General features: G+C 44.7%; 1 protein-coding gene across 1 annotated transcript; it reads left to right on the top strand.

The window, feature by feature from the left end:
* The first annotated feature begins 7,034 nt into the window (after positions 1–7,034).
* LOC140537797 (3'-5' exoribonuclease HELZ2-like) lies at positions 7,035–17,753 on the top strand. The gene is given in 13 exon segments (XM_072660051.1): positions 7,035–7,690; positions 7,826–8,529; positions 8,602–10,150; positions 11,178–11,281; positions 11,384–11,485; positions 11,595–11,762; positions 13,306–13,450; positions 14,348–14,714; positions 15,726–15,860; positions 16,546–16,758; positions 16,868–17,027; positions 17,342–17,515; positions 17,619–17,753. Coding segments are annotated over 13 exon segments (4,611 nt in total). The 3' UTR covers position 17,753.
* The last annotated feature ends 55 nt before the right edge of the window (positions 17,754–17,808 follow it).

Genomic DNA, 17,808 nt, shown 5'->3' with positions numbered 1-17,808 from the left:
AAATCATTTGCATTAATCAAAGTGTAATCTAAGACACAAACCTTTAGACACACAAACTTTTAGTATGCCCAATTAAGGACTCCCCCCCCCCCCACTTGCAAACTCACCCACCAATCATTACTTTAATTATTCTCATTTAATTGGTTTTAAGTCTCACTACAGTCATAACTCACCCATACGGCTGTACTAATAATATAAAAAACAGAAATACACCCATAACTCTCCACTGCAGTGACACGGGTTTGGCCGCTGCTTTAAATGTGTTGTGGAAAACGAGCGAAAAAATGAATGTATCCACACTTATTACAGTCAGACTGTAAACCCCACACTACTAATACATACTGGACTGAATACTATATATATATAATACAATATAATAAGTTATATAAATAATGTTGTTGAATTTTATGTTTTAATGTTTAATTAATGATGTTTAATTACATAAATAGGAAAATAAAGAAATACCCTACACACACCGCAGATTCATACTGGATTAAAAACCCTTTAATCATTACTGTCAGACTACAGTTGTACACTTTCTTACTCTGATGAAGTCTTTGGATGACAGATCATTTTCTATCAAATAAATGAACGCAGCTGGGGAGGATCTGTGGTCAGCCCTGCACTGTTTACTGTTTATGCTACTACCTGGTTTTATGTAATTTGCATAATAATATCCATAATTGCCCTCTTTTAATAGCCATCATTTATTTAATAATAATAGTTTAATCTGGGAGGGGTACGGGAGGCATTAGTGTCAGTATGTGTGTGATTAGGAGTGTGTAGCTTTATTATATGTATGTGTATGTGTATGAATTATGAGGAGGGTAAGCTATTCCCCTTGCAGTGCATCACAGCACAGCTGTATAGAGTAGAATTGGTGTGTGTGTGTGTGTGTGTGTGTGTGTTAGCCGAGTCTGATCATTATAATGAAAATGATGCACCATTCTGGACAGGGGCACAACGGGGAGGTAATAGAGGCAGATTGTGACCCCACACTGACCTGGGCTCAGTGATTACTACAGTAATGCAGCACAGTGAGGGTCAAGGACAGGATGTTGGCCCCTCTGTATGTATGAGAGTGTGTGTGTGTGTGTGTGTGTGTATAATGTGGCCTGTATGTGCTCCTACACTGCAGACCCTACACCTCAGTAAGGGACATCATCTGAAATCAGGTCTAAATGATGTTTAATTACATAAATAAGAAAATAAAATCTGATACATGTTTTCTGCCCTGGTGGATTATCTGCGCACTGCACGCACCAGAAAAATACATACAGATTTTTACATTTAAAAATACAATATAATACAAAATGAAGGTCCTACATTCAAATGTTATTTATTAATTACGTTTAATTATTTCTTTTCTTAATTGGTCAGAAGGTCAAATAAACACTCCAGTCTTTAAAAAATTACATTGTCTAGGATTATTTGATGGTTCAGTCTTAACAGTGATAACAGGATGTCCACAGCTGCACTTATGAAATATGTAGATATGACAAAAGTGTGTGTGTGTGTGTGTGTGTGTGTGTTTGTTATAAGTGTTCCAACCGATTCCCAACTGAATGAGCAATCTCTCTGTGCTCACAGGCATGTGCAGCGAGAGCAGATCTGACTTATGTGTGTTGCCATGCGTACAGTGTTTCTGTGTGTGTGTGTGTTCATGTGTGCTCTCCAGTGTGTGTGTGCTCATGCATGCAATTGTGGTTGAGTGTGGACAAATTCAAATGTCACGCTTACACACTTTGCCACTTTGCTTCAGAAATGTGTGTGAGCTTATGCGTAAGGGGGGGTGGCTCGGAGGGAGTGGGGGGTAGTACTACATAGAACCATTTTAGTTTCAGTAGAACGGCATCACACCACTTCTCTCAGGTCAGCACGTGGGGTCTGTATGTGGAGCCCAACTGGGAACCAGAATGTTTTGTCCATGGGTTCTGTGTCGACCCCATATATGGAAGCCCACCACGGTCTCACCAGGGGTCAATGATGGGACCAGGAAGTGTCTAATAAGACATGGCCCTGGTGATCCTCCATCTACCCCAAATGTAAACAGGGCCTTCTACTAAAAACATTCGAGAACCCACCGTTTAAAAGCTCTTTAGGGAACCTAAAGGGTTAAACACACAGTACTGTCAGCTTTTAATGTGTAAAATGTCCCATTTCTACACCCTAAAGACACGACAGGTCATCCATACTCACTGATAGCGCTGAACAGACGGAATTTGGCCTCCACCTTTAACCCATCCATGCAGTGAACACACACACACACTTGTGATCAAACACACACAGTAAATGTATGCACACATGCCCGGATTAGCAAGCAGCTATAGCTCAGAGAACAGGGAGGGAGAACGGCCTTGTTTAAGCACCCAACAGTGGCAGCTTGATGAGCCAGGGTATCGAACCCACAACCCTGTCCTCAATAGCTCTGCTCTTATATGATGATCTCACTGTCCTCTACTGAACTGAACACATCCCACGTAAAAACACACTGGGGAATGTCAGGGGCCCAGTGTGTCACACAGCTCCAGGGCCTGGGGTTGTGGGTTCAATTCCCCCCTGTCTGTCAGGGGTTGGTGTGTTTTCACCAGATACTGCAGTTTCCAACTTCCCAAAAATTGCCCCCTAGGTGTGAGCGAGTGCCTGTATGTGGTGCCCTGTGATGCAAGGGGCCTGATGCTCTGGACCCACCATGGCCCTGAACAGGAAGATGGGTGGATGGGTGGATGGTGCTCTCAGAATCGTTGTGGAAACTGCGTGAATGTCTTCTGAGGAACGGTTGGTGAAAAAGCCCAGATGAATTTCTAGTGAAATAATCATCTTAAAGGAATGCAGAAAATACCAGCATCACTACAGATGAGCCTAGTCATCAGTTCCTTCTTTCTGTCTCTCTTCTGAGGAGGTGTCAGGATTACGTAGATGACACATGGATGTATTGTCAGTTTTGAAAGTACGTGTCATTCCATAGAGGCAGTGAGGGAGGAGTGGAAACGGTGCATTCCTCATAAACTGGGTTTGAACGCTAATTAATTCACATTCTTTTTACTTCCCTTTCTCACTCACACACCCACACACACAATGCAAGGACTATATTATATATATATATATATATATATATATATATATATATATATATATAGTATAAATGTGTATAAAGTATATGTAATATTTAACATTTATTTAATTTAAGACAAGCTGTTACATTTATATACAGAGGAGCATCAAGAAAAGAAACTTAAGGTGCTTTAGACAATTTGATTAAAAGAGGCAAAATTCAATTGAACCATTTTAAGCTTTTTTTATTTGTGTATATGTATTATGAAACATGCCTGTAAATTAATCCTTAAGTGTTTATTTAGTTTAATTTAAAAGTAGACACTCATGCATGTGTTTTTATTAATTTTGTAAATGTTATATATATATATATATATATATATATATATATATATATATATATATATATATATATATAACAAAATACAGAAATGGTTAGAAGTTAAAAGTAAGTGCAAAGTAAAGGTAAGGACACTGTAACACGAACACTGTACCAGCTATTAAACATGGTGGTGGTAGTACCAAGCTCTAGGGCTGTTTTGCAGCCAGTGGAACTTCTACACTACACAGTGGATGGATTAATAAAAAGGAAGACTACCTCTTACCTTCTCAACCAAAACAGTTGAAACTTGGACTTGGACACATCGCAGGTGGTGTGGAACGGATAAAGCAGGTTAACATGAAGCTTTCGCAGTGGCCTTCTCAAAGTCCTGACCTCAACCCTGGTGAGAATATGTGAACTGTGCTTGAAAGTCAGGTGTGTGCCAGAAAGCCAGCACATTTAATTGGACTGGCTTTTTTAATGATCTGTTATATATATATCATTAAACAGATCATTAAAAAATGTTACATAATAATATGATAATAAAAATATATATAGTTTGATAATCAAAAATATATAATAAATAAATAATACAAATGAATGAAGATTATGTGAAAACCTGGTGTGAGTGTGAGGCTGAGAGGTGGTTTAAATAGGTCAGGTCACTCCAGTTCTCAGTCCAGTAAAACCTCTCAGAATCAGCTCTAACATTTTACTACCTTTAAAAACCTTCACGACTTCAGTGATGAATAAAGTGGATCTTAAAATCATGCTTTTAAACAGGAAAGGCATTTCTGTCTCAGGTTTCTTTGTAGTCTACACAATCAAAGCAACCACAGAGCAAACAATAAGACTGATAACAACGCCACAGGTTCAGACTGAGTGAGTGGCTGAACTCTGAGGAATATCTGCAGGAGGAAGGGCCTCCATACCCTGCAGCCCTTCTGAAGCCGGTCATTGTGCAGAAGAAGTGAAGCGTGTCGTGATGTTTGGGTGAAAGAATCTTCCTCTGTGCTTCTTTACAGAATCGTTCCAATAACATAATAATTTGCATGACAAATGCTCGGTAACATCATCACCACCAGACGTTTGCTTTAGGAGCACAGAAACTCGACACTCCCTTATTTTTTTATTTTCCATCTGCAGCTTCGGTTTCCCAATCGCCAGTCACATCAGGTGCAACCTGGAAAACAGGAAATGCTTAGGTGTAAACACAAGACATGGCAACCACTTTGACCATTAGTGACGGACTAATGGAATTTGGCTTTTGCTTTTATCCCATCCGTGCAGTGAACACAGTGAGCACCAGATGTGCCTGGAGTGGTGGGCAGCCAGGGAGCAGAAAAAGGGTAAGGGCCTTGCTCAAGGGCCCAACAGTGGCAGCTTCCTGAGCCCGGGTATCGAACCCACAACCCTGTCATCAATAGCCCGGAGCTCTAACCGCTGAGCAAACCAAAGCTGACTTTCAAGAATCGCTAGAAATAATCTACTTTTACCAGCCTTCACTGATGGTCAACTGAAGAGTAGGACCTTCAGGCCCTCTGGAAATCCAGAATCTAGTCAAAGTTCAATGTAAACGTTTAATCTGTCCAAATACAGAAGTGGTTAGAAGTTAAAAGTAAGCGCAAAGTAAAGGTAAGGACACTGTACCAAGAACACTCTACCAGCTGTTAAACATGGTGGTGGTAGTACCAAGCTCTGGGGCTGTTCTGCAGCCAGTGGAAATTCTACACTACACTAAGTGGATGGATTAATGAAAAGGAAGACTACCTCCTACCTTCTCAACCAAAACGGTTGCTGCCAGCCATTAGCAGCCGGAGCCAGAAGGAGCACAACTGGCCTCTCTCTCTCTCTCCTCTCTTCGCTTCAGTGTGATGCTGGCTCGGCCGCCTGGTCCTCGGAGCACGTTGACGTGAGTTGTGAATGGTTGGGCATGTGTTGGAGGAGGCATGTGCCAGTCCTCATTCTCCCCGGGTCGGGAGCATTACATGTGCTGGGGGAGATGACTAATTAGGGTTGGGTAATTGGCTGCCTAAAATTTAAGATGGGAAAACTGGGTAAAAGTTCCTGAAAGATCTGATTAATGACTCTGAAACTTTCCGCCTTCAGACAGTTTCACTTTCAGTTTGAGCTTTTCAGAAAGGTGTTAAAGCTAAGCATACCTTTAAAGAGGGAGGAGCAACGTCATAGAAACAATCGGTGAGGAAGTATCTGGCAGCATATCTTCTACAGAGACAGGTGGTGTACAGGTGTGCAGTGTACAGGTGAGTAGTGTTGTTTTTTCCAGCTTATCATTTGCATTCGCTACCTGCACTGACAGGCTGACAGATACTACACCAGTATCTGTAGTTTATGTCTAACAGCTGTGCTGTGACAATGTCAGCTTGGTCTAATTTGTTTTAAAAAAATAGGCATCCATCATTAGCATCCTGAGGCAGGGCCGGCGAGGGCGACTCCCTGTTAAATAATAAATGTGTTAATTGAGAATTTTGGCTAAATTGTTAAAGCTATGGGTTTCAGAATCCCTGGCTGTGCTCCTGCCCAGAGGACAGAACTAGTGAAGTTAAGATCTCCTCTCAGTCTCATTGTTTCTCCTAGTCACGGTTCAGTCCTGTTTGAGACCAGCAATTTTACCCTTCCTGAGAAACAACCACCGGCTGAAGAAGATCCATATAAGACAAGTGTAAGATCTCCTCTGTAAGATCTCCTCATCTTTTCTAAAGCACTGGAAGCTCACTGATTGCTGATGTCGCTCTGAAAACATGTGAGGAAAAACCGAGCCCACAGTAGCTGTGAGTTTAGCGACATGCCGAATTCAAGTAAGAGGGAAAGCAAGCAAACCTGGATGAGCCAGTCTACTGAATCAGCCTGAAAGCAGTGGAAAACACTCCTTAGATATGAGGCCTTATCCTCTAAACGGGAGGCATTTGAGCCTGGGTTAGCTGGACATTCCTGGCTACTCATCACTGTCCATTGACCTTTGGTTCTTTAGTAATGTGGATGGATCTCTGTCGAGTCCAGCTGCCTTTAACTTAAGCAGATAATCGCTTGGCTAAATGTTTTGCCTACAAGGGGGCGTGTCCCAGTGTATACCCTCTATACAGAGCAGAGCTCATTTACATATGTTGGTTTTAAAGACACAGTAGCCAGTTTGTTTTACTCAGGTAGATTCTGATAGTAATCAGCCTTTTCTGTTAATGTGAAGCACTTTGAATTGTCACTCTGTATAAAAATCTTAACTCCATTCTTTTGAATTATTTTTCTATTTAAAGTTATGAAAATGTACAAATATGCATGATTTCACCGTAAAGTGAATGTCGTCTACCTTTACAACTCGTTTAAGATGTACACCAGAAACAAAGGCCTCAAGAACAACGGGTCCTTTACTTTGGTGGCCAAAATGTTGGGACACACAGTCTAAGTCTTTATGCTTTTCTGTGTGTTTATAGGACCACAGAATGGAGAATGTGGAGTAGATGAAGAAAGCCAGCTGGTCCAAAACATTAGTCATTCAATTAACCACTCGCTGACCCCTGACATAGGGGGCTTCATAGTAGTGCATTCAGAGGTACTCTCCATTTCACCCACTGGGGTGGTTCTTGTCACTAGGCTTTCTCTTGGTTGATTGTACCCTCCGATTTGTTGCTGCTCTGAGAATATGGAGCTCCCAGCGCAGCAGTCACCAAGGAAGAATCAGTCTAATGAGAAGCACCATTTCCTGCCCAAGCAGTCAAGCCCAGGCTTTCTGTGGGAGCCGCAATACGAACAAGACCTCGATCGAGGAGCTATGCAAAAGCTTTTGATGACCAAACCACACGAGTACAAACACTGCAAGCTTAAAATGATGAAGCATGATCTGGCATATGCCAAACCTCTCGATGCTCCCACCCTTTCTATCACCATCACTGGAAGAGATAATATAGGCAGATGTTTTCCTGGTGATGAGGTCTGTGTTCAGATCTTAAGCCACGGACCGTTGATGGGGAAGGTCGTAGGACTGATGCAAAGGGATGAGGAGCACTGTACCTTCGTCTGCAAGATGGAAGGACTCAAACCACTTGTTACACCTATGAAGAACGACATGACCAAAATACGTGTCGTTCAAAAAGACCCAAACAGAATAGATATCCGAAAGGTCCAGCCCAACGGTAATTGGTGGATCACCGACGAGTTCATAGATAAAGCTGAGGATCAGCTGCTGGTTGTCAAGGTTCTCAAATGGGAAAGACATTGTAAGTACCCTCTTGGAGTGGTTACGAAGGTCCTTACACAGGAGGATTACTTAAACGAAATGTTTCAGATCCTTTTAAAAGGGTTTGGTGAAGAAGACACCCTTACCTCCTCGTCCAATGAGGATGATGAAGAAGAAAAAGAAGAAGAAGAAGAAGAAGATGATAAGAAAGAAAGACAGGATTTTCGCAGTGAAAAAACATTTACCATTGATCCCAGTGATGCCAAGGACTTGGATGATGCCATCAGTGTGACTGACAAAGGGGAAACCTATGAGATTGCTGTTCACATCACAGATGTTGCAAGTTATGTCAGCAAAGACAGTGAGGAGGACCTCGCTGCAAAAGAGAAGGGCAGGACGCTTTACACTCGTTCTACCACTGAAGAAGAGAAAAGGACAGTCTTCATGCTTTCCAGGAAGCTGAGAACTAAGAAACTCAGCCTATTCCCTCGTCGGGACCGAAAGGCTGTATCCTTGGTCATGCTCATCGATAAAGCCGCCAACACAATCGTATCTAGTCGTTTAACTCGTTCCCGCGTCAGGTCTGACATGCGGCTGTCGTACGAGGAGGCAGACAAGATCATTAGCGAACGTTACTCCGACAAATCACTGCCTCTGTGTTTCTCAAGTACGGAAGACTGCGTTGCTACGGCCTGTCGATTCGCCGAAGAGCACAGAAAGTGCAGGCTGGATGGAGGCTGGAGTTCTGGACGGTGGTCAGAGAGGAGCAGGGCCCAGTGCATGGTGGAAGAGTTCATGAATCTCTACAACAGTGCAGTAGCAGAAGAACTCATCTCTAACGAGCTCACGAGAGATCTAACCCCACTCAGATGCCACCAGAAACCAGACGACAAAGAGCTCGAGCAGTTTAAGGCCAGCTATGCCCGTCTTCTCCCCCTGTCTCCTTACCTATCAGATATCTGTGAAGTTGAAGGCTTCCAGACTGACGTTTGGACAGAAGAAGATGAAGGAAGTGAAAATCCTGAAGGAGAAGACGAAGAATACGAGGAAGGCGACACACCGCTTGCCCTCTTCACGTCTGTATTAAAAAAGATGGAAACTATGGCAGCAACCAGAGATTATCACACCCTGCTGAAGCTGATCACCTCAGACGACATTCACCCGACGCTGCTTCACATGGCGAAGGAGTTCCAGGACCTTCAGAAGAAGGCCAAGATTTTAAGATCCAGCTCCTGCTTGCAGTCCAGATTGGGCCACTTTGGCTTGCAACTCAACGCATACACCTGCGCCTCTTCCCCCATGAGACGCTACCTAGACCTGATCCTTCAGAGGCTTCTTCACAGTGTGCTCAGAGGAAAGGTGGTGGACTACACCAAGGCAGAGATCGATGGGTTCTGCAGCTCCGGCATGGAACTACTGGACTCTGTTAAAGACTACGACCTGCAAGCGTTAAAATTCATCACTACAGCTAAATTCCTATCCATGGTTGTGACCAAGCTGGCAGTCGTAGACCAGCTTTCCCTGAACAAACATGAATTTGTCATCTCACTTCCGTTTGACCCACTGCCTGAGGGGTTAGCCATCATGTACAGGCACCTAAAAGTTGTTGAGCAGCCTAAGTACAACAGCAACAGGAAATCCATCACTCTCCACTGGAAGAGAAGAGTGTATTCATTCAGTGATGGTTTAAGGATGCAGCCAGAGTCTCTGAGGCTCAATGAAAGCGTGACTCTAGTCTCGGGCCACAAGTGGAGGCAGATTAGATCTGCAGCTAAAGCCGAAGACTGGGACAAGGTCCGAGTGTGCCTTCAGCATGCGAGAACGGCAGCAAACAGGCAACCTGAGCGGCTGAAGAAAGAGCCGAGTTCACAAGAGCATTTTAAGGAGTTTGAGATGGAACTCAAGTTAGGAGAGGTGCTGCAAGTGCAGCTTGGGACAGACATCATCGACAGGGTGACAACGCCAACAGTGAAGCTCCTCAGCATCAACCCATTGTTTGAAGTGTGTTTGGAACATGCAAGAAACCCAACCATGTGCTTTTCCAAAGATGTGTACGGGTCATCGAAGCCAATCTACCAAAATTACAAAGAGTACCAGAAGATCTGGAGAGGACTGTGCCAGATGGACACGGCTTACAATGCTGTGGAGGAAAATAACAGTGTAATCCTTGAGGATGTGGAGATAACATGGACCCAGGAAACAGAGGCAAGCCTCAAGGGCTTCTACCAAATGACGCAGACACGGAAGAAAGGATGGCGTCTGGAATTCGATCTGTCCAATTGCTTCCTTTGCATCCGGTTGAGGGGTCAGCATGTTGGGAAAGAGGAACAGGCCCAGGCTAAACAATGCAACGGCTCTGGATTCCCTGGCTTGGAGGATCCGCTGCACTATATATGGGTCGCGCATGGCGTGGCCATCAGATCCAAAGAGGAAACGAACAAAGAAAAGAAGAATGAAACGTCTTCCATCATCAAAATCAACTTTCAAATAAACCACCGGAGTGCGATGGCCATTCCCGAGGAGGTCTTTGCCCAGGGTACCAAGTTCACAGTAGAAGTGATTCCAAAGAAAATTCCATACATGTAAGTCAAATGCCATTGTTTTCTTTCAAAGCCCGGGGAACCTAAATCTATTCGCTAATGAAGCTAATCTGGCTCCTCAGGGCCAAAGCAATAACCCTGGATTTCACCAGCATTGCTCTCCTGGGTGGTGTAGAATGGGTGGTGCAGAAAGTGGCTCAGGCTTACATCAGAGTAACCCCGATGAATCGCAAGGCTAACATGGCTCCACCCTCTCTTCTAGTCTGAGCAACCTTAGCTAGCTTAGATAGCATCTTAGAGTGCTAGCTAGCTATTCAACTAGGCTGGTTTGGTAGAATTCCGTGTGTGTCCAGTCCCTGGATGCCCATCCAACAGGAAAGTGGACGTAGGCCGGACCTTCTTTAAGGTTTCATCACATAAAAGCTGGATGGAAGTTTTTGAGCTGGTCACAGACATGGTGGCATCGTCTGCAACACGACCAGCATATCGTCGCTGTCCAGTGAAAACCATGTATCTCCACAATCATCCTTAACTCTGAATGGAAGGCAGTGTAAAATAAGAGCTTCTAAAAGCAATTTCAGAGCATTTCTATTGGTCCATTCATTGGTCCAGAATTATTGACACAGTGACTAAATATGGACAAGCATGGAGATACATGGTTTTCATTGGACAGCAGTGATATGTAGTAAACACTTAATTGAGGACCTCAGTAACTTCACTCAGAAGGCAGGTAGCATGGATTGAGCTCCTTCTTCAGTCTCCAGGCTGCATGCGTAGCCATGGAAACCAAAAAAAAAAAAAAGAAAATTCACTAGTGATAGAGAGCTGTCAGTCACACACAGTCATTAGAATATTAAGACCACGCCCAGACTGTTCTCGGAGAGGTGAGAGGAGTGTTGTATCAGATCTCTGCTGAACTCTTCACTGACCAGCCAGGTTTATTATTATACAAAATAAAATCAATATATCATTATAAAATATAACGATATAACGTTTCCCGGGGCTTTAAGGGGTATGCGTATAATAGGCACTCATCATTTATCACTCATCATGTTCTGTGAATTGGCAGGCTGAGAGAACATGCTGTGGCCAACCTAAAGCAAGCGAACAGCCTGGTGAAAAGCATCGCCATTGGGCAGATCTCTAACAAACCTCTCAGTAAGTTCTGCCTCAGTACCGTCTTCCCTCAAAACACGAATTAACGTGTACCACACACCTCCAGTCATTTTAATAACCTGTATTTCTTATCAGTCACAGGTGAGCAGCTCCATTCAGTGGACCACCACAGCCTGAAACTACCGCCTCTCAATCCGAGTCAGGACAGAGCTGTTCAAGAAGCTTTGCAAAACCCCTTCACCGTGATCCAAGGACCACCAGGCAACTTTCCCATTTAGCAGTTTATTCGGCAGAAATAGCCAAAGTTCCTTTCTGCGATAGTAACACGCAGGAGGTGTTCTAACTTTCATCCGTCCCGTGTCTGAAACAGGTACCGGTAAAACTGTGGTTGGGCTTCATATTACTTATCAGTTCTACTTGAGAAACAAAGCACACGAGGCTAACCACTGCAGGAAATCAGCACCAAATCAGGAGACACCCAAGAAGTGCGGCATCCTGTACTGCGGGCCCTCCAACAAGGCTGTGGATATCGTGGCAGGTGGGCTGTGATATTTACATGTCTCACGTTCTGAAAGTGAAAGTTGCCAGTTTTTGTGCTCAGGGGAACAGAATCGCTGTGGCTGTCTGACAGTAACTGCGGCTGGTTCATCCTGGAATTCTACAATCATACTGACATGGCTCTCAGTCTACTGTGATGTAGACATGGGCAGTGTACCATAGGCACTAATGGTATAAGGTATATGCTCATTTTAGTAGTGCGGGTTTGGCAGGTCTCATGCTAACTAGGAAGTGATGAAGTCAAGTCAAGTGGGTTTTATTGTCATTTCAGCTACATACAGAGTACACAGTGAAACGAAACAACGTTCCTCCAGGACCATGGTGCAACATAGACACAGTGCATACAGAACACAAGTGCAACACAATACAAGTGCGGACAGACAACACAACACAGTACAGACAGAGGATAATAAATAATTGGGGTAGTGTGCAAATTATGCAGTGTGCAATAAATATCCAGTCCAGTGAGGTAGTAAAGTTATTAGTGAAAAATGCTTCCCATATTATCTGGGGTAAATGGTTGGTGTGTGTGTGAGAGAGAAAGAGAGAGAGAGGGAGAGTGTACCAGAAAGACATCAGTTCAGAAGTTGAGTTGTGTTGAGGAGTCTGATGGCTTGGGGGAAGAAGCTGTTGCAGAGTCTGGTCGTGTTGGACCGGATGCTGCGGTACCTTCTTCCTGATGGCAGGAGGGAGAACAGTCTGTGTGAAGGGTGGGTGGAGTCATCCACAATGCTGGTTGCTTTGCGGATGCAGCGGGTGGTGTAAATGTCCATGACGGAGGGGAGAGAGACTCCGATGATCCTCTCAGCTGTCCTCACGTTGGAATGCCAACATATTCTCCGATGCTCCAATCCTAACTATACTTCAAAAATGACCAGTTCCAAGTTTGCATTGAGTTTTTTTTTAGCATACTCAAAAACTAGTTAGTGATACTAATTAGTATGCAATTGGGAGGCACCCAGGAAATCCTCCAGACCAGTGATTCCCAACCCTGGTCCTGCCACCTTTAACTCAAGACAGGCTTGTTGATGAGCTGTTTCACTGGATTAGGAGTATGCAGGGCAGGGGATCCTCCAAGACCATTGATGGAAACTATTGTCCTAGACCATTTACATTTACATTACATTTACACATGGCATCTAGCTGACGCTCTTATCCAGAGCTAGTCATGTTACAGAGGAGGGTCAATGTAGTGTTAGGAGTCTTGCCCAAGGACTCTTATTGGTGTAGCGCAGCTGTTGTAGTCACCCAAACAGGAAATCGAACCCCAGTGGGCTCAGTGGCAGGTAGTGGTGTTACCTGTTGCGCCACACCACCCACTAGAGACCAGTGGTGCTCAGATTGATTCTCAGGAACCTGTGGAACTGCTGACTGGCCCGATCGCTCTCTCTGGGTCTGTAAGCTTCCGTAACAGAACTGGAGAGTTAGTAGGCCAGTCTGAAAGATTTAACTGGGTCTTGGTGCTTCTTGGCGCCTTTTGATGCTCTTGAGATGATTTTCACACCTATGGTATTGCGTCCCAGAACAGCTGATGAACCTCAAGGGAGTCCTTAAACCTCTGCGGATTTACTGCGATCAGATGGAGATGAGGGAGTTCCCGTACCCCGGCAGTGACCTCAAGCTCTGTCGCAAATCCCTCCGTGATGAAAAGCCCGCGGAAAAACTCAGGTAAGGAATGGGGTTAACAGAGACTGACCGTCTGCAGCATCTTAGATAGTGGTGGGGAACTGCTGGAATCCTTCACACCCAAGTTAACAGCAGGGAAATCCACAAGCTGTGCTTAACTCTGACCCTCGGCTCCCCATCCTGCTCTAAGAATACTGCAGGACAGACGGTTTCAACGGGGCGGCGATGCACTGATATGGGAACTGTGGGCTGATTCTGGCATCCGATAAACTGTTGTTTGCTATGTAAATGCACACATAGCTTGTCTAGTCCCTGTAGAGAAGAAGTGCTGCTAAGGAAATAGTATATACTATTTCATTTTTCTAATACTCTCGGGATGCTGCCCAATGCCAGGCATGGGCTAGAGGGGGGTATATAAAGCCCCCCAGCATTGAGGAGCTATGAAGCAGTGGAAGAATGGTGTTCTCTGGAATGATGGTGGTGGAGCTCCATCCAGTACTTTTGGGATGAGTTGGGAAGATGAGTGAGAACTCACTGACTAACACACTAATCAATAATGCAATCAAATCCTCACAGAAATGCTCTAGTAGAAATCTAGTCTTCTTTCCTGGACAGTAGAGACAGTTACTCCAACAAAAGCTGGATCCGCTCTTTTTAATAACCTTGATTTTAGAAAAAGCAGTGAATGAATGAGCAGGTATCCCAATACTTTTGTCTGCTTTGCAGAGAAATAAACCATTTGCTAGTAGAGTGCATTAGTCCAGTCCCCAGTTGAACTAATAACCACATCTTAACCATTAACCTGCAGATAATGATGATGACGTCAGCAGCATCGTCATCCCCGCTTCTCTCATTCCACTCAGTTCTTATAGGGAGGATAAAACTGGTGGCCCAAATGATCAGGACTTCATTCTGAACCACTGTTTGAATTTTTTACAGGGACATCACTCTGATGTACCTGGTTCGAAAACGTGACAACCCTTTCTCAGAGCAGATCACAAAATTAAAGAATCAACCGGAATTCGACCCTGACAGGTAAAGAGAGCGAACCCCAGTCACATGGTACACAAGATGCCCTCAGAGGGGTGAGAACACTAATGATGAGCGATACAGTTACAGAGCTGTGCTGCAGGAGGCTCAGAGGCATGAGCTCTCAAAGCACGACGTCATCCTGTGCACCTGCTCGACCGCCCTCAACCCCAACCTAATCAAGACCATGGACTTCCGACAGATCCTCATTGACGAGTGTGCCATGGCCACCGAGCCTGAGGCCTTCATCCCACTAGTCGCTCATAAGCCTGAGCAGGTGGGTCCTACTTTACATCTTAAAGGAACAGTTTTGTGAAAAATCAAAATACCACGATGGATCTCTGACCCCAGATTCAGTCCACCAGCCAAGACAGGTCTGGTCTCTGACGGGCGCTTCTTTCGGTTAAAATGGGAGATGCTAGGCTAATGTTGCTAACATACACTGGTCTTGGATTGTCACCAATCTCATCTCTTTAAACACATCCTCCAAAAACGCTGTCCCGTCTCTCAGAGCTCCTCCACGTCTTCATTAGGCACATCGATGTGGTTTGGAGTGACTTGCTTGTCGTTGGACAGTGATGTAACAGAGTAACCCGAACCCCTTTCATGTATGGTTGTTTACTTTTAGCTTTTTTGATGTTTTTAAAGCACAGGAATGAAGATTTTCAGCAGGTTTACAAAGACGAGATTGGCGACGGTCAAATGCTGTGAAGACCCTACTTCCCACTGAAGTCGGGATTCTGAGTCTGCCACATTCTAGCGGCTAATTCAAAGCTAATAACTAGCTTTGTGCTAGCAGAGTAGCCAATTTGCTACTCAGGAACTCGGGAATCATGCGAGGTATCAAAATTTCGCTATCACTAGAAATTACAACTTGAGGGGGTGCTAATGGACCCCATTAACTCAGACCCCATTAGCTCAGCAAACGCGATGTTTGTTAGCAATGTTAGCCTAGCATCTCTTATTCTGAAGTGAAGAAGCACACGGCAGGTACCAAACGTGTGTTAACTGATCGACTGCAACTGGGGACACAGATCGATCGTGTTTATTTGATTATTTATTTATTCCTTTGATCAACACAGCTTTAGAAATCCCAATCCAATATTACGCCGAAGTTTAGCACCATCGGAAACATTCGCTAATAAATCGATATTGGATTATCAGTGATTAGAGCTTCTGCTTTTGCAAACAATGAAGAAACCCAACTGCTACCGAATCCAGGTGACGGTAGTCCAGACCTTGGCGTCAGGAAAAGCATGGTCTGATTACTCGCTTGCTCTTTTTTCAGATCGTGCTTCTGGGCGACCACATGCAGGTTCAACCCATTGTGAGCTGTGCTCGTGTGAAGGAGCTGGGCATGCAGACGTCTCTTTTCGAACGATATATGAATCGGGCTTTGATGCTGGACACACAGTACAGAATGGTCAGTAAAGACAAAACCTGAAAGAACTAATAAAATACCCCCCGGTGGAAACTAGTGGAATTACATCCTTTTTTCTATTCTGTGTGAATCTGAGCTTCACTGTAGAGAAACTGACCCACTCTGACCTCTGTACAGTGGAGGTGAATAAAAGCAGGCGTCTGTTGCCATGACTACAACACAGATACAGCCCATAATTTATCTCCTATCCAAACCCACCAGTGCAGCTACACGAGTCTTCTGAGTTTTATATGGGATGATGATGATGATGATGATGATGATGAAGGTAAAATAGTGAATAGAGAATCTAAACTAATGCAGTTCTCTTTAGGGACTACTTTCTGTAGCTGCACTACACCCTGCAGCATGTATCCCTCCACCATTTTAATGATCTGATTTTAAAAGCAGGTTCTAGAGCCGAACTCTTCTCAGAACTCTGGTAGAACCGTGTCTCAGGCATCAGGCAGCGTCTTCATCACCATTAGGTGAAGAACTTTCTGTGAGGAGCTTTTATTAGAGCTTCAGACGTCTGCTTCCCTTCACCTCCACTGTAGTAGAACTCCAGCTCTGACTGGGGGAGCTTATCTAGAACCTCCACTGTAGAACTCCAGCTCTGACTCTGAATGACTTTATTTACAGCTTTAAAAGATTTAATTATGAAATTATTATTTATGTTATTCTGCCGTAGCATGAGAGCATCTGCGAGTTTCCCTCAAAGCAGTTCTACGGAGGAAAGCTGGTAACTGCAGCTCGGCGAGGACCCTGCCGTCTGCTCAATATCAAAGACAGTCCGACTGCCATCCTGTTCGGTCACGTCCAAGGAGAGGAGGTCAGTCTGGTCGTTTCCACGGCTGCCGGCAATGAAAACTCAGTGTCCAATAAACTGGAGGCGGAGCAAGCGGTAAGGCCCGGTAACCCTGGCAGCAGACAGGAAGGCTCCTACCCTGAACATGCTGAAACAGGCAGAGCAGCTGGACCTTACTCTCCTCCTCCTGCTTGTCTCTGTTCAGGTCCGAGTAGCTGACCTGTTAGTCCATCGGTCAGGTGTGAAACCTGAGAACATCGCCATCCTGACCCCCTACAACGCACAGGTGTGCACCATCAAACAGCTGCTGCAGGAAAGGGGAGGGGTTGAGGGGGTCAGTGTCTGCACCATCATGAAGAGCCAAGGTGGGGTTCATCTTCCAGTTCCACACCTAGGAGGCCAGTTTATCAGAAACCCCTACCATATAGCTCCAGTTTCTGATAAAGTGGCCAGTGAGTGTAGCTACAAGGTAGGTGTTTCTGATAAAGTGGCCAGTAAGTGTAGAGCTACAAGGTAGGTGTTTCTGATAAAGTGGCCAGTGAGTGTAGAGCTACGAGGTAGGTGTTTCTGATAAAGTGGCCAGTAAGTGTGTCTGAGTAGCCTGAAAATGTAAATTAAGCATTTCCACCAAATAAAGCATACAGTGTGTGTGTGTGTGTGTGTGTGTGTGTGTGTGTAGGGAGTGAGTGGCAGTATGTGATAGTAACCACAGTGCGCTCCTGCCCCCCTTCCGAGATCAAAAGTGGTCCGAACCGCAGCGGGAAGTGGATCGGGAAGAAACTTGGGTTCGTTACTGACCCCAACCAGGTCAACGTCGCGATCACGCGAGCGCAGGATGGACTCTGCATTCTGGGTAAAGGACTAAAGACGAAGCATACGAGCGTCCCCTCATTACACAACCCTGCTGTTACACAGCAACACACAGGAGTCATACAGGTGTTTTCTCTCTGCTGCAGGTAACCGCCACCTGCTGGAATGCAGCCAGCTCTGGCGTGAACTGCTGTCCCATTATGAAGGCAAGGGCTGCGTGGTGAATTCAGCCCAAGACATTAAAGTTGATGAAGTCAAGCGTCGGTGCATTCTACACTAGTCTAGTGTTATTTAGAGTTCTCCTCAGATCAACACCTGGTTTTGGTGGTAAATCAG

Source organism: Salminus brasiliensis, chromosome 17 (genome assembly GCF_030463535.1).
Source record: "Salminus brasiliensis chromosome 17, fSalBra1.hap2, whole genome shotgun sequence".
Classification (NCBI taxonomy): domain Eukaryota; kingdom Metazoa; phylum Chordata; class Actinopteri; order Characiformes; family Bryconidae; genus Salminus; species Salminus brasiliensis.
This window is presented reverse-complemented; position numbering and strand designations above follow the sequence as displayed.